Genomic DNA, 27,466 nt, shown 5'->3' on the forward strand with positions numbered 1-27,466 from the left:
TCATTGAGAAATGGCCCATTATTTTTTGCTTTATAATAATCATTATCTCTTTTTTTAACATTTGGTGTAATCAATATAAATTCTATTTATTTTTTTTACCCCCTCGTAGGCCCCAGCATTTTCATCTCGATCTTTCAGACGTTTGATGTGATTTTCTCTAATGTAAAGCGTCTGAGGTACGCTTTATCACGGATTACCTCGGCTCTTTCCGTTCGAGAAGGGACGCCAAGTCGAGAAGAAGGGCATCTCGAACTTCTAGACCTTCGGATACACTCCAAAAGGTATTCCGAGAGTTATTGGTAACAGAAGGGTCACATGTTACCGAAATAGAACTATTAAGCAGAGGAATTAAAGTTATAAGTGAAAAAAATATAAGAAGGCAAAAAAGATTGTTCACATTCAAAATGGTGGCTACATGTTTTTCACGTCTTCCCGCTTTAAAGGTTTTAACAATATGTAGCGGTCGACTGTGTACATGTATCTAGATTTGTTTTATGAGCTTTCTACTTTCATTTCTAACTGTTGAATTTCGCATCCCCTTGGAAGTAAAAGAATTAGGCGAGAATATCATAATTTTGAAAGTATTATTGCATATGTATATAAAATGTATACATGGTAGAGAAGAGAACACAAGTTGTGAGATTAGTACTGTACATGTAGACAGGGTCTGTTATTGATTCTGATTCAGCGAGCTGTTTTGATATGACTGTTTTGACACTTTAATGCATATATTTGAAGTAAAACCTTCAAGCCGACACGAATTCATAAATGCATATGGTTTGATCGCATCTTAACTGTTAATGGGGTGTATATATATATACCAGTCGAGAAAGTTATGGACAGTTGATTTCTGGTCGGGCATTCAGGGTGCACATGCATCTAAATGCATGAACTACCCATTTAATGATATGTTTAAAAAATGTAAATAAAAGCTACAATAAATAATAAAAAATGTAAATAAAAGGTACCATCAATAATAAAAAAGGTATAATCTTTGACAGAATTCCAAGGTATCCACACATTATCTTGCACAGATAGGGCTGCCTTACTTCACATTCACATTTAACATGTGTGTCATTCATTTAGAGAGCATAAATGTTCTACAATGATCGATGATTTTCAAAATATGTCTGTCTGGATTGAATCAGCTGTTTTGTTTCGTCTTTTATTGGATATTCCTTACCAATGCAGTGGTTATGTTTTTCATAATGCGTTCCTACAAATCTTTACATCCAATATAACAAGTTCAGTAATATATCTGTATGAAATGAAATACCTGAATGCAGTAAAGCATGAATAGTTCTCTCAGCGTAATGTGAAGCAATTAGCATAACAAGAAATAATATGGCAGTATATAGTTGGAGATAAAAGGGGAAATAATGCGTACTTATGAATTCACGTCAGCATAAAGATTAAAATGCCGATCATATGTTTATGTTAGGTGCTTTGATTTTATGTATACATGTATATAGATCGAAATATATAACTTATTTAATTATCAGCACCCTTTTTTTGAACACTTTCAGCAAACATAAGACAAGTAGCATTGCTGGAAAAGTATAAATGTCTAATTTGATATAAGATATGACAAGTGATTTATGATTTTTGTTTTTTGAAGGGTGTTGACATGATAAAGCAATGGCAACTCTAGAACTAACTTCAGCACCAGGAGGTGAAAATCGTTTGCTGTCATTAAGAGTAACTCCGGAGCAAGAAATTGCCATCTATGCTTTCTTCCAGATCAATGGATGGACAATTATCACAGAGGGTAGGAATTGTTGTAATTTTCAGGATATAATAACTGTGATAATAATTAACATATTTTCTTTACAATTATACAGAATATAATTTAACTGGATTATGTCCCTTGGTTTTACTTTACGTAATACCTTGAAAAACTATATTTTATGGGTGTTATTTTTTTTATGAATCTTATAACACCTTGGTCTTATTAAACTTTATTAGAGTTTTAAGTAGGTTTTCATACATTTTAAAATACATGTATTAACAACGTAAACTTGTCTCAACATCTAGATGATTCTAACGAAATAAAATCATTCAATGCTCTTCTAATACTCATGAAGTTCTGCCAGGATGTTTTAAAATGCAAACAGATTTTGGATGTCGATTTAATTTACAAAACTGTTGCTTAAATGACTGAGAAAACTACCATAATGCCTGCTCTTGTTATTGTTTTATTATGTCAGAGTTTTACAGCTTTCACGAAATATGCTTTATGAACAGATAAAGCTGCTTAAAAGTTTTTTATCTGCAGAATGATACAATTATGTGCACTTTTTTTCATACAGGTTCATATAACTTTATTAATAGTTATTAGTACTTATATTCTTCAGAAGTTCCAAAGCAGTGTGAAATCTGTCAGAAAGCCATCAATGGGGAGACACCAGAACCCGTTCATTGTCAAAAATGTCAGCGGGAGATTGAGGCAGAGTCCAAACAAACGGAGGATGAATCTCAAGACCAGACGAGCGTGATTGGGCAACTGTCGCAGCAGCCCAACCAATCACAGCAAGGCTCTGTAATAGCGCTACAGGATCAGATGGGAAGGAAGGTGGTTGTCGTTGGTAACACTATGACCATGACCAATCAAAAGATACAGGCCTTACCGCACGTACCTTCTACAGTTATACAGGTAATTTCAGGTCCTTCCTCTGATACCTTTTTGGGAGTTGATTTATTGAATTCTCCTATGCAGTTACTCAGACAAACTGAAAGTGAAACAGTGTTTGGACCTCAGCACAAATCATTGCTTCCGACAAGACTTAGTTCTTGAAAATAATTGATAAATTCGATGCAATGTATGCTAAAGCATTGTTTTTCATGGAAACTTATTTATAAATACCGTGAAAATAGTCAGATTTTAAATAGTACGAACAATATTAATATTTTTTGTAGTCGTATGTATTCCTACGCCAGAGTTCAATATAGTCTCGTTCAACTCCACACTCGGCTGTCTCTGTAAATCCTTGTCGGAGATTTACGGTGTCAGCCGAGCGTTTGGTTGAACGAGACTAGAGTTCAATATTGCTTGGATCCATACAATTTTCGAGAATTATTTCTACCACTGATACATAGTTTGATTGAATTAATTTTATCTTTAAATATTATTTAACATGATTCATATGGGGGTTTCTCGACATTCTTGTCGAAAAAGTCCAAAATTCATATTATAAAAATGTGCGTAATTCAAATTAGAAACTACATGTACTTGTCATGCAAAATAACATATCATTGATTTTAAAATATATAAACATCGACAAAATCAACTCCCATGCAGTTCTTCAGTACTTTGACTGTTATATAGAGGTACATAGTTATTAGATGGTGTTCATTCTCCATAATTTTTATTCCCCTGTGCTATCAATTTTGTGTGAATCTAAACTAGACAAATTTAAACATGGGACAGGAGTATATGACATGTAAAAGAATTTACAAAATAAACAATATTCAAGGATGTTTAAACATACATAGAATTTCAGTTAGTTCAAATATTAAGGTTAATTGCAATGAAAAGTAACTCTTGCTTTTGAAGAGAATTTTATGAGGAGGGATTGGGGTGTAAGTGTACAATCTACTGGTACTTTGGTTCATAATATATATTTTGTGTAAAGAAAAAGCATGTAGAAAAACAGATATTTAATGACGTGATATTAATGCTCACAGCATGCAGATGGCAATGAAACCATCATCATTGAGCGCATACTGGAGGCAGACCAACAACAAAAGGCTGACGTAGAACGAGCCCTGGGGGTCACACTACAGAAGGCCGTGGAAGCAGTCCCCCCAAAGATCTACAACCTTAACAACAGCTCTGAGAACCGGCCGTACAAATGTGATGACTGTGGGAAACATTTCAGGAAGAAAACTCATGTTCTTGCTCACATGAAATTTCACAGTGGAGAGTCGCTTCCCAAATGTGATGTGTGTGGTATGTGAAATTGTGAATACTTTTTTTTTGGAGTCAGATAATTATGTACAAGTTGCAAATCAAGATGTAATTATTGCTTTTGTTAAAATATTTTTATTGTAATGGTTACATGTATATTATTAAGCTGTTCTGCTAAATTTTTCATCTAGGATGATAATCTAACTTTGAAATTGTGAAAATTAACAAAATTTAGATGATGAGCTGGATTTTGTTTATTTTGTTTGTAGGGAAGGAGTTTCTTTACAAGCACAATCTAATTTCCCATGCATCCATACACAGTGGAGAGAGGCCATATCAGTGTAGTGCCTGTCCTAAAAACTTCCGTCGCAAAGACGATTTACAGGTACAGTATAAGCACAATGATTTTAATTACAAGGGTAATTATAACTTGTAATAACATGATGTAACTACAACATGAAACAGTTCAGCTTATTTTTGAATTCATAGGACATCCAATGTCTATCTTTAAACACTAAAAAATGATACATTTTTTTAAATTACAAAATATATTTCAAACTGCCATTGCTCATATAAAAAATGATCCTTTATTATTTACCAGGTTATGAGAATTTTTTCTGGTACATGCATTAAATTAAAATTAGAAAATTGATACTATTCATGAATTTGTTGAACTACAATAAATAAGAGTTGTAAATATGTAACATTGAGGAAGTAAGTGGGAGTCATAGTTTGCTTCCTGTTTTCAGATCCATATGCGAACACACACTGGTGAGCGCCCGTACAAGTGTGATATTTGTGGAAAGTGCTTCACAACTCAGAACCAGCTTCCCAAGCATAAACGCACACACACAGGTACACAGAAATTAAAATTGTCACTGGACTGAAAATAAATTAATTTTTTGTTCAGAATTGCCTCCCGCCTCACTGATAAAATTTTATTAGCAAGAAATAAAAAACTTTTTTTAAGTAGTGATTTTTAATTTTAGCCAATTTTTAATAGATTGAACTTCAAGTTTGGGAAATGAAAAAAAAAATTACCTCTCTCCCTCTTGGGTATAGAAACCTCCAGGCAGAAATTCCAAACAAACATTTTTTTTTAAGTGTTACCTTGTATTGTCCCCTCAAAACATCTGAAATTTCTCAAAATAAAGTAAGCATGCATTTGTTCTGATAAGAATATATTTGAACTATAAAAAGTTTTAATTGGCTTTCTGCATCACTATTGCAGGTGAGAAGCCCTATCAATGCAAGGTGTGTACTAAGAGTTTCCGTACGAAGCCACACCTAGAAAAGCATCACAGGACCCACAGCGGAGAGAGACCGTACAGGTAAGTGTGTGTCACCTGGAAGCATCTATTTAGTTGTTTAAAAATCCTCCAGATATTCTCAATCTGTTTTGCATTTTCAATTACTATAGGTCTCAATGTTTTTATTTTGTGGTTTAGGTGTCAAGAATGTGGGCGGGCTTTTACCCAGAACGCCCATCTCTTGGCACACCAGAGAACACACACGGGAGAGAAGCCATTCAAGTGTGATGAGTGTGATAAAGCATTCAAAGAGAGCAAGACCTTGAAAAGACATAAACTTATCCACAAAAATGGCATGCCCTTCAGCTGTCCTATCTGCTTCAAAGGTAAATTATCAGGCAATGGTTCATTAGTTTTTCCCACAGAAGAGCATTGAAATTGCATATGTGAATGCTGCTTATTGCTTGCATTTTTCAAGACTGTAGTTTTCTTAAAGGTAGAACTGAATTTTTTCCAAACAGGATTTCTGAGGCAGCAAAATTTAGAGGTTCACATGTGTGTCCACTCTGAAGATGAGCCAAAGTACAAGCGTAAATTACGCCTCAAGCGAGAGTTGATTGAGCGACTAAGGGCGGAGGAAGATGCAGAGGGAGGGCTACAGATGGATGTAAGCAATGATTTCTCTGCTCTTAACCATGACCACATGGAGATGGTTAAAAGTAGGAAGGCAGATGGTATGGAGGACCTGAGCATGGAAAGTCAAAATATCATCGAGGAAGAGGTGTCTGGTCTTGATCATGATCATCTTGCTCTTGATGGGAAAGACGAAACGGAATCAGCCACTGAAAAGGTACCCCACAACTAAAGAGATGTCTAAACTTTACAATGCTTCGTAGGGGTGACAAATTGCATATATTCTATTTCTTTTACTTAATGATATCACATAGAGAAATCATTAAAATACCTCATTCTTTAACATGTGTATAGATCTATGTATAATGTCGTGTCACATACTACAAAGGTCTTAGCATATCCTAACTGTGAATAGAAATTGTGGTTTCTGTATGAAAATAAATACAATACAAAATAAATATTGTTTTTGGACACATGTCCATAAAAGAAGGATTTAATTATCTCTACAAAATCTTATTTTGGCTTGCTACAGATGACAGAGGAGAATGGTCCGATGGAATCGAGTGAGGATACCAATCAGAACTCGATCGCCAGCAGTCTGCTGACCCTGGTGGAGATGATCACTAGTGCGGAACAGGGAGGGTCACTGCCAGCTAATGCACAGCAAGTACAGGTGAGACCTAATGATCACTACAGGGAGGGTCCCTGCCAGCTAATGCACAGCTAGTACAGGTGAGACCTAATGATCACTACAGGGAGGGTCCCTGCCAGCTAATGCGAATGCACAGCAAGTACAGGTGAGACCTAATGATCACTACAGGGAGGGTCCCTGCCAGCTAATGCACAGCTAGTACAGGTGAGACCTAATGATCACTACATGGAGGGCCCCTGCCAGCTAATGCACAGCAAGTACAGGTGAGACCTAATGATCACTACAGGGAGGGTCCCTGCCAGCTAATGCACAGCTAGTACAGGTGAGACCTAATGATCACTACAGGGAGGGTCCCTGCCAGCAAATGCTAATGCACAGCAAGTACAGGTGAGACCTAATGATCACTACAGGGAGGGTCACTGCCAGCTAATGCACAGCTAGTACAGGTGAGACCTAATGATCACTACAGGGAGGGTCCCTGCCAGCTAATGCACAGCAAGTACAGGTGACACCCAATGATCACTACAGCTAATGCACAGCAAGTACAGGTGAGATGTAATGATCACTATACAGCTAATGTATAGCAAGTTCAGGTGAGACCTAATGATCACTACAGGGAGGGTCACTGCCAGCTAATGCACAGCAAGTACAGGTGACACCCAATGATCACTACAGCTAATGCACAGCAAGTACAGGTGAGACCTAATGATCACTACAGGGAGGGTCACTGCCAGCTAATGCACAGCAAGTACAGGTGACACCCAATGATCACTACAGCTAATGCACAGCAAGTACAGGTGAGACCTAATGATCACTACAGGGAGGGCCCCTGCCAGCTAATGCACAGCAAGTACAGGTGAGATGTAATGATCACTATACAGCTAATGTATAGCAAGTTCAGGTGAGACCTAATGATCACTACAGGGAGGGTCCCTGCCAGCTTATGCACAGCAAGGACAGGTGAGACCTAATGATCACTACAGCTAATGCACAGCAAGTACAGGTGAGACCTAATGATCACTACAGGGAGGGCCCCTGCCAGCTAATGCACAGCAAGTACAGGTGAGATGTAATGATCACTATACAGCTAATGTATAGCAAGTTCAGGTGAGACCTAATGATCACTACAGGGAGGGTCCCTGCCAGCTTATGCACAGCAAGGACAGGTGAGACCTAATGATCACTACAGCTAATGCACAGCAAGTACAGGTGAGACCTAATGATCACTACATGGAGGGCCCCTGCCAGCTAATGCACAGCAAGGACAGGTGAGACCTAGTGATCACTACAGGGAGGGTCCCTGCCAGCTAATGCACAGCAAGTACAGGTAAGACCTAATGATCACTACAGGGAGTGAAAGTTGTTGAAAAAGGGCACTGCGAGATGACTGAATCCCATTTAAAAATCACCAGAAATGACAAAAAACATGCCTTTAAGAATCGAAAAACTTGATTTTTGTTGACTAAAACTGTTACCGGTACATTGTTCGTCTCTTTACAAATTGCATATAGTTTGTTTAAATGAATGATAACACAAATTCTATGTCCAATTAAACAGAGCAGCAGGAAAAGAGATCAACACATTTTTAGCCACACATAACTATCAGACATATCATTTTAAAAAAGCATGGGAAAAATATTGATTAAAACTTAGGTAAAAATGTTCAAAATGAAATCCAAATTTTCATGACCTTGACTGGAAAGAGTTGTTGTTTATATTGAGTAGTCGCCCTTCATATTTAGTAAGAAGCGCTAAATGAAGAAAGTTCTAAGATTATTTCACATCCAAGGATATAATGCAAAAGTATATCTGTATGTTTGCATAGTCATTTTTACTTTGTTTATATTAGAGAAATTGTCCAAAAATTTCAGTTGATGACAACACCCAAGTAAACGTCGGCCATTTTGCCAAATCAGATATGGCTTACTTTGGTAAATTGTAATATTGATTTTGAGCCAGTTTTAGAGAGAGAACTATCAATAGTTGATGCTCGTACCTGTAATTATAGGTGTCTGGTGATGTTCGCACTCAGCCCTCTTCTGCAAACTCGGTGATTTCTACAGCAACAGTTCAAAATGAGGACCAGAAAAATATCCTTATCCAAGGGAATAACTCAGCTGACGTGGTCATTCAGAATGCGATGGATCAAGGTCAGTCCACAGAAATGGGTCAGGATGGACTGTCACAGAACATCATCATCACCACGGAGGTGGAAGGCGGCGAACAACAGGTAGGTCAAAGGTCAACCCAGGAAATTATAAACTGGAGGCCTGAATTTGTGTTGCAGGGATATAAAATAATTCAAGCAAGCATTAGCAAGCTCTAGCTTTGCTGAACAGGCTTCAGGTGTGGTTTGTTAACAGTATGATGTCTTTTGACAACTAAAAGGTTATTAAGTTTCCATTTTATTGTACATACTGTAGCCCACAATTCTTACAATTGCATTAAAATCTTGTATTCTGGTATATATACGTGTACATGTATTTGTTATTTCTCAGTGAGTGCAAGAGATTTCAAGCTATTATAGCCATGGATTTCTTAAATTTTTTTTATTTCTTAAAAAAAAAAAATGAAGGGTCTAACTGCAATATGCAGATAAGATTCAGTGTATTTCTACAGTAACTGATGAAGTTTAAATTTATATATCAAGGGTGAAATACTTTAAAAAAAAGTGGTTGGGACTTACAAACCACTTCGACATATCCATTATATTTGAGATACCAGTGTTCAAGATATCGAAGTTTAACTGTAGTTACTCTAATCATCATTTGTAACCATTCCTGTGGTATAATTTATATACCATATACTTGTAGACATTTTGTGTTATTATTTTCAAACTAGATTATTTTTTTTAAAGAACAGTTGTTTCATTTGTTGTAGATAATTCAGACAATGACGGGGGAGTTTGGTGATGGTGAGACGTATGTCGTCCAGTACGTACAGGATGACTCCTGAGTAACCTTCACCTCTTCCTAGTGAACTTCACCCCCATACAATTCTGGATTAATGTTTATTCACATTCAAACATTATGTATTTATACTGAGTTTGTTTGCAAATTCCTTATTTTAATCTCTGAAATATTGTAAAAATTTATTGTGAGATGAGTTTGTCATATATATGACAGCAGTTGAATGACATTCTCCTGAGGGCAAAGACATGAATGTAGCAGAGATTTATTTTTTATAAGAAATTCTTAAGCTTTCTGGTACCTTGTACATTACTGAATAGCAAATAATACAAAATTGCATTACTCAACAACTGTCCATTGGTTAAAAGTTACGAAGAATTATATCACTACAGTTCAGGGTTTGACCCGTATTTAGCTCTGTTTGTTATCTGTTAAATTTTCAATTTATTTCTTTTCATTTATATTAAATTTTCAATTCATTTCTTTTCGTTTATATTTCCAGTTGAACATTTGTGTGTTTTCATGTATTTTTCTGTTAGGTGTTGCAAATTGAAAAAAAAAGTGAATACAGATGTTTGGATTGAAAGATTTTGCCATAGTTGTTCAAGCAAATGATTAGGCCACTTGATGTTTTTGGGCAGTATGTAGCTACTGTACAATGTCCGACACCCGTTTATGCCGGGTATTCTTGTTCATGTGATACTACATGTATATTGTTATATTCCTCATAATAAAGCCTTCTACTAATCACAGGATGTTGATTTTTGTAATAGTGTGGCATACAGACTCCTTTTATTTTGCATGTTATACATGTAATGTAATTCATGGTCAGGTTGTCTCCCCTCATTTAAGGAGGCTGTATGTTCAACAATTTAACCATCTGATCTACTAAAAATAAGATATATTAAAATTTTATTAAGCTATAAAAGATTTTTAAGTAAAGTAAATAGCGAAATGTTTTACCTTTTAGATACTGGAATTTTACCTATTTCTTTTTTTTTTTTGTTCAAGTATTCATATAAAATAGATTATAATAAATTGCATATTAACTTGATGAATATGAGAGAGGGTTGCTCTAGATATTGAATAAATTCTTGCAGGTTTCCCAGGCCTCATCAAATAGTACTTGTCTATCATTTTTACAAGCAATATATCTATTTGTGTCATACATAATATTGGTGGTTTCTTATGTTTATGTACGTTTTTGTTCTGAAAATATTGTATACTATTTCCAAGTAGCATACAGGGCGATTAATATATATATAATTCCATGTGTGATATTTTAAATGCTGAATGTAATGGATTGGTGAAAATATAAAATTCATAATTTTGAAAACTCATAAAATTATGAATTTTGTATGTATTACCAAATAGTCATTAAAAATTTAATTTTCAATATGACACAGGTGTACATATAAAATTTTTAAAACGAAAAGCGTATCCATGAAATTAAATAAACGTATTTTTTGCCTTGGAACGTACAATAACAAATATAGATGTAGAAGATAATGTATTTTGGAAGTTTATTGCTCCAAATAATACAAATAACTCAATAGTAGGTAAATGTAAATATATTTACATTCGCTAGGTATTCACTCACATTTATTTCGTAAGAGATCTCACAAAAACTGACTAAATTGGAATGCACGCGATCCAGTTGGCAATGAAGCGGTCGATATATACACGCATACGTTAGTCACCCTTTAAAATCGATTTCAAATGCATTTACAGTGTAGCTAATTTCAAATACACTTTTATTCATAAAATATAAAGGTAATTTATTGTTTAAATAACAGTGTGGATGTGTATTTATTAAAAAAAAAATTAAAATATCATTTCTACCTGATATAATTTCAATTTTGTATATTGATCAATCATGAATTCCGATTTTTAAATTTTTTAAAATTATTTTTGCTAAGCTTACGAAAGACGAATAGGACCACATAAAAAAATATTTTTATCTCGTAATAACGAGAAAAGATCTCGTTATTACGAGTTAATTATCTCGTTGAAAGATCTCTATATTACGAGATAATTGTCCAGTTATTACGAGAATAGATCTCGTAATAACGAGAAAAGAGATAATTTTCTCGTTAATACGAGAAAAGATCTCATTATTACAAGTTAATTATCTCGTTATTACGAGAAAGATCTCGTTATTACGAGAAAAGATATCTATAAAATGGTGCGTTTCTGAAAAGAATTCCAATTTGATCAATATTTAAATAACAACGATCATTTTTCATTAATTTCTACATATTAAAATGATCGGATTTGACATTTTATCTTATATGAATATCAGTGGAAAGAACTTCATGTAATTTTACTTTTCAACTTATATATTATATTATAATCCCACTCCATGTAAATACCAGGTAGTCCTATTGTCCCAAAAAACCATTTCCTATTGTTACAGATAACTTTAATGACTACATAGTTTCAGTCAAGGATAAATAGGATTTACCCAAATTGTGTTTTATATGTTCATTCAAAATCTTCATTTATATTGAAAATTATTGATTTTGTATATGAACATTTTGGAGTTTGAAAACAAATTATACGCATCCTATAATTAATAAATAGTTCAATGAATTTATTAATCGATCTGCTTTGCTACTTCTTCTTAAATTTCTTTAAAACTGCTTGATCCGATTCTATATCAAATTAAACGATGACTATGCTAAGTATGTGTATAATAATAGACATTGCATAGAATAATGAAACGCGCAATATTAAATAGATCTTTTCTCGTAATAACGAGATAATTAACTCGTTATAACGAGATCTTTTCTCGTAATTACGAGATAAAAAATATTTTTTTAAGTGGCCCTAGTCCTCTTTCAGCTTATCTGTCGCTGTGTTTTGCGAAAAAACATTGTGTGCATTTTTTTTTCTATTTTCTGAAACGGGACTTCATACTTTCAAGTAGGCCACATGCGGTGTGTGATTACGCGGAAAACAAAGAGAAAATAGAGGAAGACGGATCAATTATCGTTGAAATGCAAGGTAAATATTTCCTGCAATGTATAAAAGTGGTGAATTTAATTAAAATATCTACTACAAAGAGTCCGAAATTATCGTCCACTGAGCATAAACATAATGAGTTGTTATACGGTGTATAAAGCAATTAGACTTGAATCAACATCATTATTTGAAGAAAAAAAATTGTTTTGATAGAATTTTAGTGGACATTTCTATTTTTTAATTTCAAATCCTGCTAAATGGCTATATATATGATAAAGATTATAAACTCATGTGGACTATACAACCCCGCCCGAAATGCAGCCATTATTAGCTCACCAGTTCATATAAATTTTAGTAAACATGTTGTTCACGTCAAGTGATAATTTCATTCAAAACTCCGATTAGTGAATCTAAAACATTAATTGAAGTTCCAAGCAAAAACAAATTTATGTTACTCATGCAGACTGACAACTCTTTTGCAGCTAGTACTTCATCGATCATGGTCAGTATTTAATATACTGGTATCCTATAGATAGATAGATAGATAGATAGATAGATAGATAGATAGATAGATAGATAGATAGATAGATAGATAGATAGATAGATAGATAGATAGATAGATAGATAGATAGATAGATAGATAGATAGATAGATAGATAGATAGATAGATAGATAGATAGATAGATAGATAGATAGATAGATAGATAGATAGATAGATAGATAGATAGATAGATAGATAGATAGATAGATAGATAGATAGATAGATAGATAGATAGATAGATAGATAGATAGATAGATAGATAGATAGATAGATAGATAGATAGATAGATAGATAGATAGATAGATAGATAGATAGATAGATAGATAGATAGATAGATAGATAGATAGATAGATAGATAGATAGATAGATAGATAGATAGATAGATAGATAGATAGATAGATAGATAGATAGATAGATAGATAGATAGATAGATAGATAGATAGATAGATAGATAGATAGATAGATAGATAGATAGATAGATAGATAGATAGATAGATAGATATATTGCAGCCTCATCCTGATCATGGAGAGTAATATTTGTAATGTAATTATTTTTAAGACGTACTTTTCATTGTGGTGACCTCTACATATTTCTCGTAAAATTCCTCTGTTTTACTCCATGACCAACATTTTTTAAAAGCTATGTTCTCCTAAATTGCAACCTTTTTGTCATTTCAAGTTGAACACATGTTAAGATATCATTTATCTAAATAAAGTGTTCTTATAATCTTAATCAAATGAAGAGCACGGGGGAAAGGTATGTGAAATAATTGAAGTAGCAAGATTACAAGATTACTAATTATTGGTTCAGTTACTAGTATGTCTAAACAATCAGATCCCTGACCTTCTCCCTTTGTTTTTTATTGACGCATAGTAAAGCTAGTTTGTTACTTGACCAGGGTCGGGCAGTGTTGCTAAGGTGAGCAATGTGGTCCCCGTGGCTCTATATAGCTATCTCTATTCAGCCATAATATGATCGCTGGGGTTTATTATTCTCATTTTTTTGTAGCACCAGTCATGCAAAGAAGAGAAAAGAAGGTTACCAATGACCCACCATTATATGACGCCCAGTTCGCCGTTTTCGTGGCTAGGAATGCTATCTATTTGATTGTATCTAATGGTGGTCAGCTGACTTCCACAGATCTACTGGGTTTCATGCACCAAATTCCACAGCTTACGCATCTTAACGTTGAAAATTTATTGAAAATACTGAAAGCTTATCCTAATGTGTTTGAGCTGGAAGCCACAAGGAGGGGACCATCTCAGACGAATGTGGCTTTAGCTTTTGAGTTTGAGGTATGCGACCAGCCGAGGAAATGTGGTGGTTACCCAATGTGTAGATCCCTACATGTTTGCAAATATTTCCTTCAAAATAAATGCAGGCAAGCCAAAGCACAGAAATGTCCATTTGGACATGATTTGCACTCTCAGCATAATTTGCGGATTTTACAAGAGAAGTACATGGACTACATAGATCCAGAAAAGCTGAAAGAATGGATACAGCAACAACACAACAGACGGTCTAGGACGTCTCGTCCGCCTCAGATCTGCACCTTCTACAACACGGCAGGTGGATGCAGTAAAAAAGACTCCTGTCAGTTTCTTCATCTCTGTAGCTTCTTTGTAAAGGGAAGCTGTAAATTTGGCACTAAATGCACAAGAAGTCACGCACTGCGCGCCAAGCGGAATATGGGTAAACACTATACATAAAAACAAAATGTATTTTTATACAACCCCGCAAAAAACACGTTAATTCTGCAAATTACGCGCATGTCATTTTAATTTTCATTTTTGTTTTAAATTTTAATAGAAGTGTTACGTGAACACGGGATTGACACTCGCAAAAATCAACAACAAATCCTCGATATACTCTGTGAAAACAAGCCCCAGGACATGCGTCATGACCACGAAGAAAGGTTTACTCATACATATACTTTTCTTCTTTCGTTTGGAATGTTTCTATATGATTTGCCTTATCAAACGAGCCTCTTCCTTGTTGGAAGCTAATCATGCAACTGTTCTTTGCCACTTATAAAAGATTACTTCTATGTAACAAACACGTATAAGCAAGAACTAAAATTGTAGATACAAGTTTAACGGCCAATAAATAAACAAAACATCTTGTAGGTAGTTTCACTAATTTCATTATCATTTTCTTTACAGCGAAATGTCGGATGATGAAGAATTTGAAGACTGTTACAGTGATTCAGTTGTAAGTCATATAATTTTATTTATGTGCACCCACAAACACACCCACACGTAGATTCCCAATAAAACACCTTCCTCTATAGAGTTCTTGTACTTATCAAACTTATATGTTTTAGGGCAAGAAAAATGAAATGACGCCCGGAACCCCATTTCTCGTTTCCGCAAAATCCGATCGCATAACTTTGCAATGGAAGAATATCTGCGGTTTAAGCTCGGACTTCGAATATCAAATTCAGTATAAAGAGGTTCCAGACGGACGATGGTTAATTCACGAGTCAGCAGTATCCCATGATTCATCCAGAGCGGTTATAACCGGTTTAAAGTCGCGTACGTCCTACTGCTTCAAAGTTCGTATTATAAATGCCAAAGAAGGAAAGGAATACCCTTTCAGTCCAGAGAGTAAAACATTTGATACGCCAGAATCACCTGGTCTTCAAATGCAATATCGCTCAACTCTCGCTAAATCTGGAAATCCAAGTGTATATCGTCTTCCTACAAATGAGGTTAGAGATGCAAGAAATGAAAAAGTCAAGTCCAAGAAACTCTCTTTAGGTAAAATTTTGCTAGTATTCATTTTTATAAATATCAAATGTAACTTGGTACAGCGAGCAAAAAAAAACTAATGCTATTCTTGTTCTTGTTCACAGGCTCCGGTAGATTGTGTTTTCATGATAAAACAATCATGCTGGTTGGGGCAACCGGAAGTGGCAAAAGCACTCTCATCGACGGTTTTGCGAATTACTTGTTTGAAGTGAATTGGGAAGACGATTTCCGTTTTACTTTAGTTAACCTTGAAGATGAAGAAAAAAGAAGACACAAAGATCAAGTAACTGTTTAAACTTTATCCATCCAACTAGACATCCAACTAGAGATATAAACTTTTTAAAACAAAAAAGTTTGCATACGAATTGAAGTTGACAATATTAACAGACCTCTCTTTCCCTCATTACTATTATTTTCTCACCTTTAGGCTGTATCACAGACAGAATGGATCACATGCTACAGTATATATCCTGATGTTGCAACCAAATTAGACTACGCACTACATATTGTAGACACACCGGGGTTCGGGGACACCAGAGGAATACAACGTGACAAAGAAATAATAGAACAGATTCGAGAGATGTTTCTGTTACCAGGAGATAAAGGAATGGCTTGTCTTGATGCCGTATGTTTTTTGGTAAAAGCCCCAGATGCCCGACTAACGCCTTCGCAGAAGTATATACTAGATGCCATTCTGTCTTTGTTTGGAAAAGATATGGAAGATAACATTTGCATCTGCATTACATTTGCCGAGGCACAAGAACCTCCAGTGCTGGCTTCGTTGGCAAAATCTCGTCTGCCACACAAGTATTATTTCAAGTTTAATAATTCCGCATTGTTTGCTGGAAACCAAGGTAAAGATGATCTTGCATCTGGCTTTTGGAAAATTGGAATGAATAGTTTTGACAGTTTCTTCGAACGTCTAGATCGAATGGAAACAAAAAGTTTGCAGATGACAAAGGAAGTTCTGAAGACGAGACAAGATCTCGAAAATACTGTCCATAATCTGCAAAGCTTGATCACAGCGGGAATAGGAAGAATCTCTGTACTGGAAGAAGAAATGTATATATTTAAAAAACACAAAAAACAAATACAGGAAAACAAAGACTTTGTTTACGAGGTAACAGAACAAGTACAGGAGAAAGAAGATATATCAGGGAAAGGACAGCACACTACAAACTGCTTGACCTGCAATTACACCTGCCACGAAAATTGTCTCATTCCCGATGATTCTCGAAAATCTAGTTGCATAGCAATGGACAAATCCGGAAAGTGCAAACAATGTCCAGGAAATTGCCAGTGGCAATCCCATCACAACACCCCGTATATCATACGATGGGTTTCAAAGAAAGTAACAAAAACCTACCGTGAAAAGTTGCAGCTTTATACAACAGCCAAAGAGCAGGTTAGCTCACAAACAGAAGTCTTGCAAAAAATGGCAGAAAACGTCAAAAAACTAGAAAAAGGTATTGTCCAACTTCTAAGCAAGGTAACCGAATGTAACAACAAGCTGAAAGAAATCGCTCTCAATGAGAATCCGATGAATACGGCAGAATACATTGAATTAATGATAGAGGGTGAAAAGAGAGAGCGGAAATCTGGCTATATGTCTCGTATCAAAGTTTTAGAAGAGTGTAGACGCGAAGCATTGATTGGTCGCGAAGCAACCGACTTCTTATATAAAGCACAGCAAACTAGACACAGCGCCACGTCCAAAGGTGTCACAACTTCTGGATCCGTTATATCCAGCATGCACTCTCTGATGAGACTTTCCTAGAAATTTCCATGTGCGTTCATTAGTATAGAAGTTTCTTGACAAGTCTATGAAAATATGTGTAACAGTGTGATTTTTACTGTTCAAAGATATGAAGAAATAGCTCATGAATTGAAGCCATATGTTTTTGGGGGTTTTTTTTTGGCTATATTTGCCAAATTATCCGGTAGATGGTTTGAGAAGATCTTTGTTGTTGTTGTTAGGTAGTAAATGAGAAATTTTCCAAAAGTGTTCCGACTTCTGGATGTGTTATCTCTAGCATGCTTTCTATGATGAAATTTTCGCTATTTCAATTTGCGCTCACTAGGTTGGATGTTTCCTAAATGATCCATGAAAATTTGCGCCCTAGTTTGCTTTTAACAGAGATGTTGAAAACTAATAGAATTGTTTAGAAATTGCATCAAAATGTTTTTTCTACTATCTTTGTCATATTTAACAGTGAAATATTTAGTATTAAGGAACTTTCAATTGTTGTTCTGGCTGTTGTTGTTCTTTACACTAATCGAAGAGTCTTTTGCTTGTTAAGTTATTTTTCCAGGCTACTCTTCGTGCACAATTCGTACAACTATAACCGAAGTATGTATTAATACAATTGTAAATACAATTTTAAAAAATGCTTGTTCTCTCGTCAGATTCATTTTGAATTAAATTCAGTTTAACCAAAGGAATATAGTGCAATGATGTGGCATCAGAATAAAAAGAAAAAGTTTTTCACCGATCTTTTTTATGGAAAAAAAATAAAACTATCATACTTTTTATTTACGCCACAATTTACAAGTCTTGGCCAATTTATATGAATTTTTAATGGTATTCTACTACAGTTATTGCTGAGATCAAATAGATGCCCTGTACATTATTCTCCAATATACCACGAACGTCATTAGTAAATTATCAGATCAGAAATACCTATTTGTCTCGCACTGATCATATGCATGAAAGTAAAACTTCAAACCGTAAAAAGTCAATTCCACGTGTTAATTCCAGTAAAAACGATGTATATTGCCTCAAATATTTATTTTCAAGAGATCAATGTGGCTGTTCCTGGGACCTCCCTAGCACATTTTCACTGCGTGTTTTTACATAAAATATACCGGTATATCGTGTAGTAGCAATAATCGTATTAAATTGCCCTTAAAATATTAGGAATATGATTTAAAGATATTTTATAAATAAGTGAAGAGTATCCAAAGAAAAATTCTGTCGTCTGCATATGATTCCTTTGATCAATACACATGTAAACATTACTAACAAAACCGTTGGGGTTACACGGAACAGCCGTCAAAATGACCGATATCGTCTTTAGAAATACTGGGCTGTTAGTAGAATAGAAATAAAGTTCTTGTTATCGTGAATGTTGCAGGATAACCTCCTCAGTCTCGAAATGTTGTTTGAAATATAAAAGCCTCGGCTTTATATTTCAAAACAACATTTCCCGAACTCGGAGGTTATTCTGCAACATTCACGAAAGCTCGTACTTTATTTCTAAGTAACATCTTGTACATGATTTACATATTTATAATACGTATTATAAATACACATTAGCTTGTATACAACTTTCAGTAAATCTCTATTTTAAACTTAAACCAGACTTGAAGCATACAATTCTTGAATAAAGGGTTTTTAATTTTCAAACGAATGACCAGTATTTTTTAAAAATATAATTAATTAGAATTCTTAAAAAATTAGAAAAATGTCAAACAAAATGACACGTAGGACTTCATTTTTATTGCTTTTATATCTTTTGGCAATATTTTTGCCAATTTCGGGCAGAAACAAGCCAGTTCAAGAAATGTTCACATTCTTATCCTCAAATGTACAAGATAGCCGCACATCCCCCTTAATTTGAAACTAAACTTTGAACTCTGTACCATGTGTACTGTACAGCTCTGTAGGGCGGGTATCCTGGTATTTGAAAGAAACTATCATTGGGTTTTTTTCAATTCTACATGTGTATATATGCAATTTTGAGTATTTAATATGAAACATGTAAAACTGTCAATTTGTTTTGTACTTTACGGAATTTTAAAATAAGAGATAAAATGAACTTGTGTAAGCAATTCCATTATGTCCGTGTTAAGTTTTTTAAGATTAAAATGTCGTTTTAAGAAACTGGGTAACATTAATTAACGCAATACACTTTACGTATAATAGAAATACATGTATAGAGAACATTAAATGATGACGAAACACGGTTTTAAGAACAGAAGACAAATTCTCTGCATGACAAATGTCTGTGCAAAATCCCAGGTCACTAGGACAGCATTATACTCATGTTCTTTTAAGGCATATAAGGGTACCTGTCGTAAAGAAAGTGACTTTTGAATGACGCGTGGAGCGACAATTTGGAAAGTTCTGCGCGAAAATTCTCTTTTCTATACAAGACATAACGAAACCCGAGGAAAAACCGATACATTTTTAAAATAAAATATTGTATGAATAGAAATTAAACAACTGTAATTATACTTCAATTTGTGTTTCGCGATTTTTTGTTCATCTTTCAATCTAGTTTGGATTATGCAAACTTTTGTATTATCAACATTCAGCTCGGGCTTCGCAAATTGACACTTGGTACCCCTTATTATTGTTATACAATGTTAATAATGTCTAAATTATCTTACCCAGTGTCTGTGAACAGTCTTAAATTGAGCTTCAACCCTTTCACATAAATTCTGAAAACATTAACATAAAAAATTTACTTATTCAGCTATTTTTAAAGTCCTTTAATGTATATAAAATAACAACATTTAAAGAATTTTAAAAATGTTGATAGATTCATATAACCCACAAGAACCCTTGTTTAACGAAGCCATTTTTCTCGTATTTCCAATGTGTCATGGGTATATTTACATTACAGGGAAAACAAACAGAAAGTACAGAATATGTAAGTTATTTGACATGCTTGTGGCCAAAAGGTAAATAGTTTCACTTTCTAATCTTCAAGCAACCATTATGAACTATCTGCATTACATGATTATATGCAGGAATTGAACATTCTGAGATCGATCACTTAAAAAAAAATAATCGAATTCGACATTATTTTTGCATTTTTGTAAGGAACTACAGGTAAAGTATAATTGTCATTTTTATATAAAGCCTAATGTCTTGATTCGGTAATATGACATCATAGATGTTACCCTGTTACAAAGCAGAAAGTAATTTCCCAAAGGATGACTTAACGCCGTACTTTGGGCCCTTTTTCGGTCACTATTGTTATTGTTGTTAGGTTTATTCCTCGCTCAATATTTGTTATAGTGTTTATTCAATTTCCAATGGAAAATTATTTTAATAATTGTTTTAAACTGCGATGCAATAAATAATTTCTTGTTTTATTACCCTAACTGCTCTGCAAACATCTTGAATGTAGACTTGTCTTTCCTTGATTGAAAATAAGACTCATAAAAATGCATGGATAGTTGATCTTATATTATAATGAGTGGTCTAGAATTAGATTAGCGGTACTATACATGAACACCTCTCTTTCTCTTCTCTCTCTCTCTCTCTCTCTCTCTCTCTCTCTCTCTCTCTCTCGATCGATCGATTGATCGATCGATCGACTAGTATAAGTAGCCATTGATGGTCTTAAACCAGTAGCTGATGTAAACAATTTATGTGTACGAAATGAATTAACAAGTAGATTAATATGTAACGCACAGAATAGAAGTTTTAAACTTTCTAAAAAATGAAAATGACGAAAATCTTGGACAGAATATTTCTCTAGTGAGGTTTTTAAAAAAATTTGGAAATACTTGGGTTCTTTTATTACACGGGTATGAATTGTCTCACTAGTATCGCCTAGCAGATTGCGTGCTACCTAACACGTCACGTGACGGGAGTTTTGTTTTCCCAAAGTTTATATACAACAACCATTAAAAGGAGAACAATAGGCAAACATGCTTTGACTGTGAATTAGGTCTTTAAAAAAGTGCATGCGCGTCCCCATTATCCTACGGAGATTCAAGAAAATGTAATGATCCCTACCTATGAAAACGGTTTCGTTCTTTGTTAATATGAACTTTGTAATAATGCTATATTACATGAGGTTTCAGTTAAGACATTGGCAATCCCTACAATTGAAAGAAACATGCCATTTTAACGTTTATTTTGTCGCGATTCTTAAATGTCATTGAGTGCAGTCATCCTTTACAAATATGAGATTAATATCTGGTTCATAGTTTTAAATCGTCATCAACACGCAGGACCTTTTTAACAACCGGATATTTTAAATTCAACAATCACTTACTATCTTTAATGATTATAAATCTAAAAAGGATAACTAGACACAAATCGAAATATATATATATCCTTTTGAATGAGATGAATTCATTCCTTTTCCTAATATGTTTTAATAATAACAATAACTCGCCAAAAATAAATGCCCATGTGAGATTTTGAAACGACATAAGGTGCCTGGAAACGTTTTAACACTTCTTTATTAAAACATTTGAAGATATTTTCAATAAACCTCGGGACGCACGTTTCAGTTTGTAAAAGTGAATGACCATACCCCTTTCAAAGGTCGAATGATTAGTAAATCGAAAAATTCTATATCATCAAAATTCAAAGATAGCTACAATAAGCAGGCACGTAGCATCGTTTTTGAAAGTGGGGGGGGGGGGCAGACTCATTCAAAAAATCTTGACAAGCAAAATAAAAAAAAAAAAAAGGAGGAATTTAACGTTTCCCAAAATCTTCAAACTCCTAATCCGGGGGGGGGGGGGGGGGGCTATTTCACTCCTCATTTCCTTATTTTCATATCAATTTTTTTACATACTTCCAAAAAAGTGGGGGGCCAACTCTATGTTAATTCAATTTTTTATATATAAATTTTAAAAAAAATTGTTGCTGTGAGAACAAGTGGGGGGGCCAGGCCCCCCCCCCCTGCCCCCCCCCCCCCCCCCTGATGCTACGTACCTGATAAGTGTGGAAGATTTGAGCTTGTTCATGTAATGACATCGGGGGCCATAGTGATAACAAGGGGTTTTTTGTTTATATGGACAGATTTAATGGAAAAATAGTTTTTTACCGGTAACCTTTATAAAAGACAATTCATGCTAACATACAAAGGACTTAAGCTGTGGATGTTGCTATTAACCATTTATTTCAAAGGAGGCCTGAGAGTTCAACATTAAACTCATTAAGCGTTTTAAAATAAATTCTAAAAGAGAAAAAGTCTAAAAAAAAAAATTAAGATAAAAAAGAATCGGGAATTTCTAGCATACAAAACACAGGAGAGGGTTGGAGAGTTCTAAGCTTGGTGGGGAATTCCAAAGAAGAATATGGAGGACAGTCATTCCTAGGAAAACAGCGCTTGTAAATTTTTGTGAAGGTAATCATAGTGGTTTTTTAATCATGACACAGATTTGAATCTTTCTGTTAACAGCAAATATGAGGAGGAGAGAACGCGGTGCTACAAATCATTCCTTAACCGACTCCCAGATATTTCCCACAGTAGCAAGATATGCTATCTATCACATTGTGACGTCAGATGGTGGCCAGCTAACTGTTTCTAAGCTTAGAGACATAATGCTTGAGAATCCACAGCTTACAAGTCTTAGTATCGATGATTTATTGCGTATCCTCGGCAAACATCCAGAAATGTTTGACCTAGAAGAAACAGACAGAGAAAAATCTCAGAGCAATGTGGTGTTAGCTTTTGAGTTGCAGATATGCGACCAGCCCAAAAAATGTGGTGGTTACCCAACATGTAAAGACATGCATATCTGTAAATACTTCCTCCAAAACAAATGCAGACAAGAACAACCAAATAGATGTCAGTTTGGACATTATCTGCACTCTGAGCATAATTTACCCATTCTACGAGAAAAATACATGGATAATATTGATCCAAGAAAACTCAAGGAGTGGATACAAAAACATCACAACAGGCTATTTTGGACATCTCGTCCTCCTCAGGTCTGCACCTACTACAACACGGCAGGTGGATGCAGCAAAAATGACACCTGTCAGTTTCTTCATCTCTGTAGCTACTATATCAAACGAAGCTGTAAATTCGATTCTAAATGCTCCAGAAGTCATGCATTGAAATCCGAACGGAATATAGGTAAAATTAATTTTCTTTTAGTAGTTTTGAAACTAACTAATAAATCTTATATTTTAAGGAATTGTCATTAAAAAAAATCCTCTTTTTGCGTTTATCTATATAATTATTGTAAAAAAAGGTTTTGTTTAAACAAATAGAAATTCTACGTGAACATGGGATTGACATTGAAAGAGATCAAGATGAAATCATCGACATCCTCAACGAGAGCGCGACATAGATGACACGCCAGAGAGACGATGCAATCTAAACTCATTCAGTACTATAATTCGCATTATCAAGCTCACACTGACAATAATATCATTAAGTGACCTGGTGTTCACATAACATAAAATAGAAAACAACTCTTTGTACGGCTTAATTGTAACGTTTTGAAAATATCTGTCTATATATTTTGAAGTAAACATTTTTGTCAAAACGTAAAATATTTATGGCCAAAATCAAAAATGATTTGACGTCAATGCTCAGTGATTGACTTTTGCTCAACAAAAATATGACTTGACGAAGTCGTGGAATCACGAAAAATGATAGACCGTCATTCATCTTTGTATGCACATCTTACAATTTGGACATATATTATTCATAAAATAACGTTTATATTTTTATAGAATGTTTTGTTTTGAATATAATTATATTTAAAACATTTTAATATATGTAACATTTCAAAATGTCATTCTGCATCTTTTCACCATAAGCATTTCTTTGTAACAAATTAAAGTATGCATGAAAAGAAACATTTTTGTAATCATCAACAAGCAAAGTCTAGTTATGGGGAATTTTTCCCGCGATAAAATTTTAAGCTGTAGTTAATTGTCTGTTGCCGGAAGATTGAATTTACCGTATCGATGATACGCCCATTTTTGCCTTTGTGTTGCCTGTAATATACAATTTAAAAAAAAAAACTCTATAAACGTATATGAATTCTTCCGTAACACCCACGTTTTTTTTTTTCCAAACGATTTGACGCTGGACCACTTTGAAAATTTAGGTGTTAGAGTATATAGTTTTTAAATCACCTAACGCTTTTTTGGTTTGGCTATGATTTACATGAAGTAAAGCTTACACTCTGGAATAACAAGAAAGACATTTTTCCTCTGATTGATGCTGGTTCATCCAAGCACATACCTTTATCATACGAGTGTTGTCCGATATGTAATATGTATTGTAGTACAGCGCAATGACGCTTTGGACAATTTCGTTGATAATGTTACCTTGGAGAGCTCTATTTAATACCTTTCAATGGATATAAACACGAGCCTTAGATCCACATAGTTTTAAACTTTTAGTCATTTCAAGAGAACCAGTCGATCGTTGAACAATGTAAAACTGATTGGAAAACGGGTCGAGAATATAATTGACATGAAATTAGAGCTTATATAAAAGCCTGCAAAATTATTGATTTTTCTCTTATGCTGATTTTTACTAATTTGATGGAAGGTTATTGATCTGATAAGGCATCTACTGAGATAGTAGGTACATGGAAAAAGAAATTGCCATCAAAATTTGGCCAATCTATGACTGTAACATGCAAAGCAAATATTTCAAATATCAAGGAAATAATGAAAAGTGATCGCTGATACCCAATGTGTGATATTGCCTTTCATTTTAAAGCATTTTTTAAAAGAACGAAAGATATCTGACAGATAAATATCGCATTATTTGACACATGACCAAACAAGAGGCCCATGGGCCACATCGCTCACCTGAGGAACAATAGGTATGATAAAATCAGCTTAATGGAGTCATAATACAAACTATCTCGACAATGCACAATAATACATGTAGATCCTGTATAAATAAAATCCATTTTCCCCTGGATATTCTTATGTTTATAATCATTAGTCCCTTTTCTAACAGGATGATTTTATAGTCATATCATATGTTGAGTATTGCAGTTCTCAAAAATATCCTTAACAATTGTTTATATATTAGATATAAACGTACATCAAACTATGAACCTTCTCGGGAGGCCAAAGAATTGTCCTGGGGCCAAAGTCTTAACAATTATAATGAATCATCTGTCTGATTAGTTTCTGAGAAGATTTTTAAAGATTTACCCTATATATTCCTTTGTTAAGCTTTGACCCCCCATTGTAGCCCCACCCTACCCCTGGGGATCATGATTTTCACAACTTTGAATCTACACTACCTGAGGATGCTTCCACACAAGTTTCAGCTTTCCTGACTGATTAGTTTCTGAGAAGAAGATTTTTAAAGATTTACTCTGTTTATTCCTATTTAAAACATCGACCTCCCATTGTGGCCCAAACCTACCCCCAGGGTTATGATTTTCACAAATTTGAATCTACACTACCTAAGGATGCTTCCACACAAGTTTCAGCTTTGCTGGCTGATTAGTTTCTGAGAAGAAGATTTTTAAACATTTACTCTATATAATCATATGTTAAACTTCGACCCCCCCATTGTGGCCCCACCATACCCCCAGGGGTTATTATTTTCACGACTTTAAAACAACTTTGAATCTACACTACCTTATTCTATATTCCTTTGTTAAACTTCGATCCCCCATTGTGGCCCTAACCTACCCCCGGGGGTCATGATTTTCACAACTTTGAATTTACACTACCTGAGGATGCATCCACACAAGTGTCAGCTTTCCTGGCCGATTAGTTTCTGAGAAGAAGATTTTTAGAGATTTACTTTATATATTTATATGTTAAACTTCGACCCCCCATTGTGGCCCCACCCTACCCCCGGGGGTCATGATTTTCACAATTTTGAATCTACACTACCTGAGGATGCTTCCACACAAGTGTCAGCTTTCCTGGCCGATTAGTTTCTGAGAAGAAGATTTTTAAAGATTAACTCTATATATATTCCTATGTTACCTGATGATGCTTTCACACAAGTTTTAGCTTTCCTGGCTGATTAGTTTCTGAGAAGAAGATTTTTAAAGATTTACTCTATATATTCATTTGTTAAACTTCGACCCCCCATTGTGGCCCCACCCTCAGGTGAGCTAAAAAGGTTAAGTTTACAATACAATAAGTTGTTAAAGTTGGTTTCTGGAAGAACAGAGTTTGAAAATATTCTTAATAAATATTGACAAATATTTAATTTTTTTATTTTTTAGTTTTGAAGATCTGTGTACAAACATAGAATTGTGAGCAAATCTCTGTATCTTGCTTATATTTCGAAGCTTAACACTCAAATATGGTTAGTAAATAGAAATTGTAAACAATTAAACAAAACATGCATTACATGCATAACAAATAAAGAATACAATTTAATTTTTCGAAATGATTCATATATATACATGTACATGTATATACCTACATATTTCCGTCAGCGATATCAAACTCTTTTTAAACTGAATAAACTCGAGAAAATGCCGAGCATCTCAACAAAACCTATTGCATTAATCTATCATTACGCAAAAGATAATGCCGAATTACCGATAGAATGAATTGTATTTCAGTAGGCACCTACCCCTACATCAGATTTTGCTTAATTTGCGCAGGTAAACAGTTAACTGTTTGATTTACCGAAGTCTCTGTTTGATTTGATACGTAAAAATCACGAAATACAGACGATAGTTTCCAGGTAACAAAGCATAAATAATGAAAACGAAACAAAATCAGAACAAGCGAACACCAACGTCATGTGTGAAAACTGTCAACGCATCGAAATATTTAGCCTCAATTTACTTCACAAAATCGCCACCAATATATTTTGCATGTTTCAAAATTTCCCTTCATACGCGAACTGTTGCACAACAAGCAAATTCATCATAGTCAGATCGACCCTTTTTCGTATAATGTCATGGCTGCTTTAAACAAAGAACCTCGTTTTAGAAGTATGGAATACGATTCTAGGTAAAATGGGTATGCAAACCCGGGCCGTGGCAAAATAAAAGCCGGGGCAGATCGGCAATCGTCAATTCCAAATACGCATTATTTTGCAGCAATATTTACAGCGAATACAAATATACTAGTCCATCAAATATCCTGAAATTTTAATGAGATTGGCAGATTAATAACTGCCAATCTTTTGTTTTGCCCTGGCC

At 34.5% G+C, this 27,466-nt stretch overlaps 3 protein-coding genes across 7 annotated transcripts; all 3 read left to right on the forward strand.

The window, feature by feature from the left end:
• Nucleotides 1–153: 153 nt before the first annotated feature.
• LOC128157429 (zinc finger protein 675-like) lies at nucleotides 154–10,101 on the forward strand. Of its 2 annotated transcripts, none has more exons than XM_052819985.1 (12): nucleotides 154–281; nucleotides 1,619–1,768; nucleotides 2,355–2,653; nucleotides 3,685–3,949; nucleotides 4,177–4,292; nucleotides 4,657–4,762; nucleotides 5,139–5,238; nucleotides 5,356–5,543; nucleotides 5,679–6,007; nucleotides 6,323–6,463; nucleotides 8,451–8,672; nucleotides 9,323–10,101. In XM_052819985.1, exons 2-12 carry the CDS (start codon nucleotides 1,639–1,641, stop codon nucleotides 9,395–9,397), a joined length of 1,971 nt encoding a protein of 656 aa, XP_052675945.1. In that variant the 5' UTR covers nucleotides 154–281; nucleotides 1,619–1,638; the 3' UTR covers nucleotides 9,398–10,101. The 2 variants fall into 2 exon arrangements, with proteins under 2 accessions (XP_052675945.1, XP_052675939.1); XM_052819979.1 differs by lacking the exon at nucleotides 154–281 and adding an exon at nucleotides 288–443.
• A 2,174-nt stretch (nucleotides 10,102–12,275) lies between these two features.
• Nucleotides 12,276–17,854, forward strand: LOC128164790 (uncharacterized). 2 transcript variants are annotated; one of them, XM_052828789.1, is made up of 8 exons: nucleotides 12,311–12,357; nucleotides 12,798–12,817; nucleotides 13,866–14,549; nucleotides 14,667–14,772; nucleotides 15,020–15,068; nucleotides 15,181–15,616; nucleotides 15,712–15,890; nucleotides 16,035–17,854. In XM_052828789.1, the coding sequence occupies exons 3-8, from the start codon at nucleotides 13,874–13,876 to the stop codon at nucleotides 17,382–17,384; spliced, it is 2,796 nt and encodes a 931-aa protein (XP_052684749.1). In that variant the 5' UTR covers nucleotides 12,311–12,357; nucleotides 12,798–12,817; nucleotides 13,866–13,873; the 3' UTR covers nucleotides 17,385–17,854. The 2 variants fall into 2 exon arrangements, with proteins under 2 accessions (XP_052684739.1, XP_052684749.1); XM_052828779.1 differs by lacking the exon at nucleotides 12,798–12,817 and having other exon boundaries at nucleotides 12,276–12,357.
• Nucleotides 17,855–20,139: 2,285 nt separating this feature from the next.
• Nucleotides 20,140–24,163, forward strand: LOC128156474 (protein mono-ADP-ribosyltransferase PARP12-like). Of its 3 annotated transcripts, none has more exons than XM_052818643.1 (3): nucleotides 20,140–20,262; nucleotides 22,762–23,442; nucleotides 23,580–24,163. In XM_052818643.1, the coding sequence occupies exons 1-3, from the start codon at nucleotides 20,142–20,144 to the stop codon at nucleotides 23,657–23,659; spliced, it is 882 nt and encodes a 293-aa protein (XP_052674603.1). In that variant the 5' UTR covers nucleotides 20,140–20,141; the 3' UTR covers nucleotides 23,660–24,163. The 3 variants fall into 3 exon arrangements, with proteins under 3 accessions (XP_052674603.1, XP_052674620.1, XP_052674611.1); XM_052818660.1 differs by having other exon boundaries at nucleotides 20,237–20,293; XM_052818651.1 differs by lacking the exon at nucleotides 20,140–20,262 and adding an exon at nucleotides 20,302–20,444.
• Nucleotides 24,164–27,466: the final 3,303 nt, after the last annotated feature.

The sequence above is a fragment of the Crassostrea angulata genome, chromosome 1 (genome assembly GCF_025612915.1).
Source record: "Crassostrea angulata isolate pt1a10 chromosome 1, ASM2561291v2, whole genome shotgun sequence".
NCBI lineage: Eukaryota > Metazoa > Mollusca > Bivalvia > Ostreida > Ostreidae > Magallana > Magallana angulata.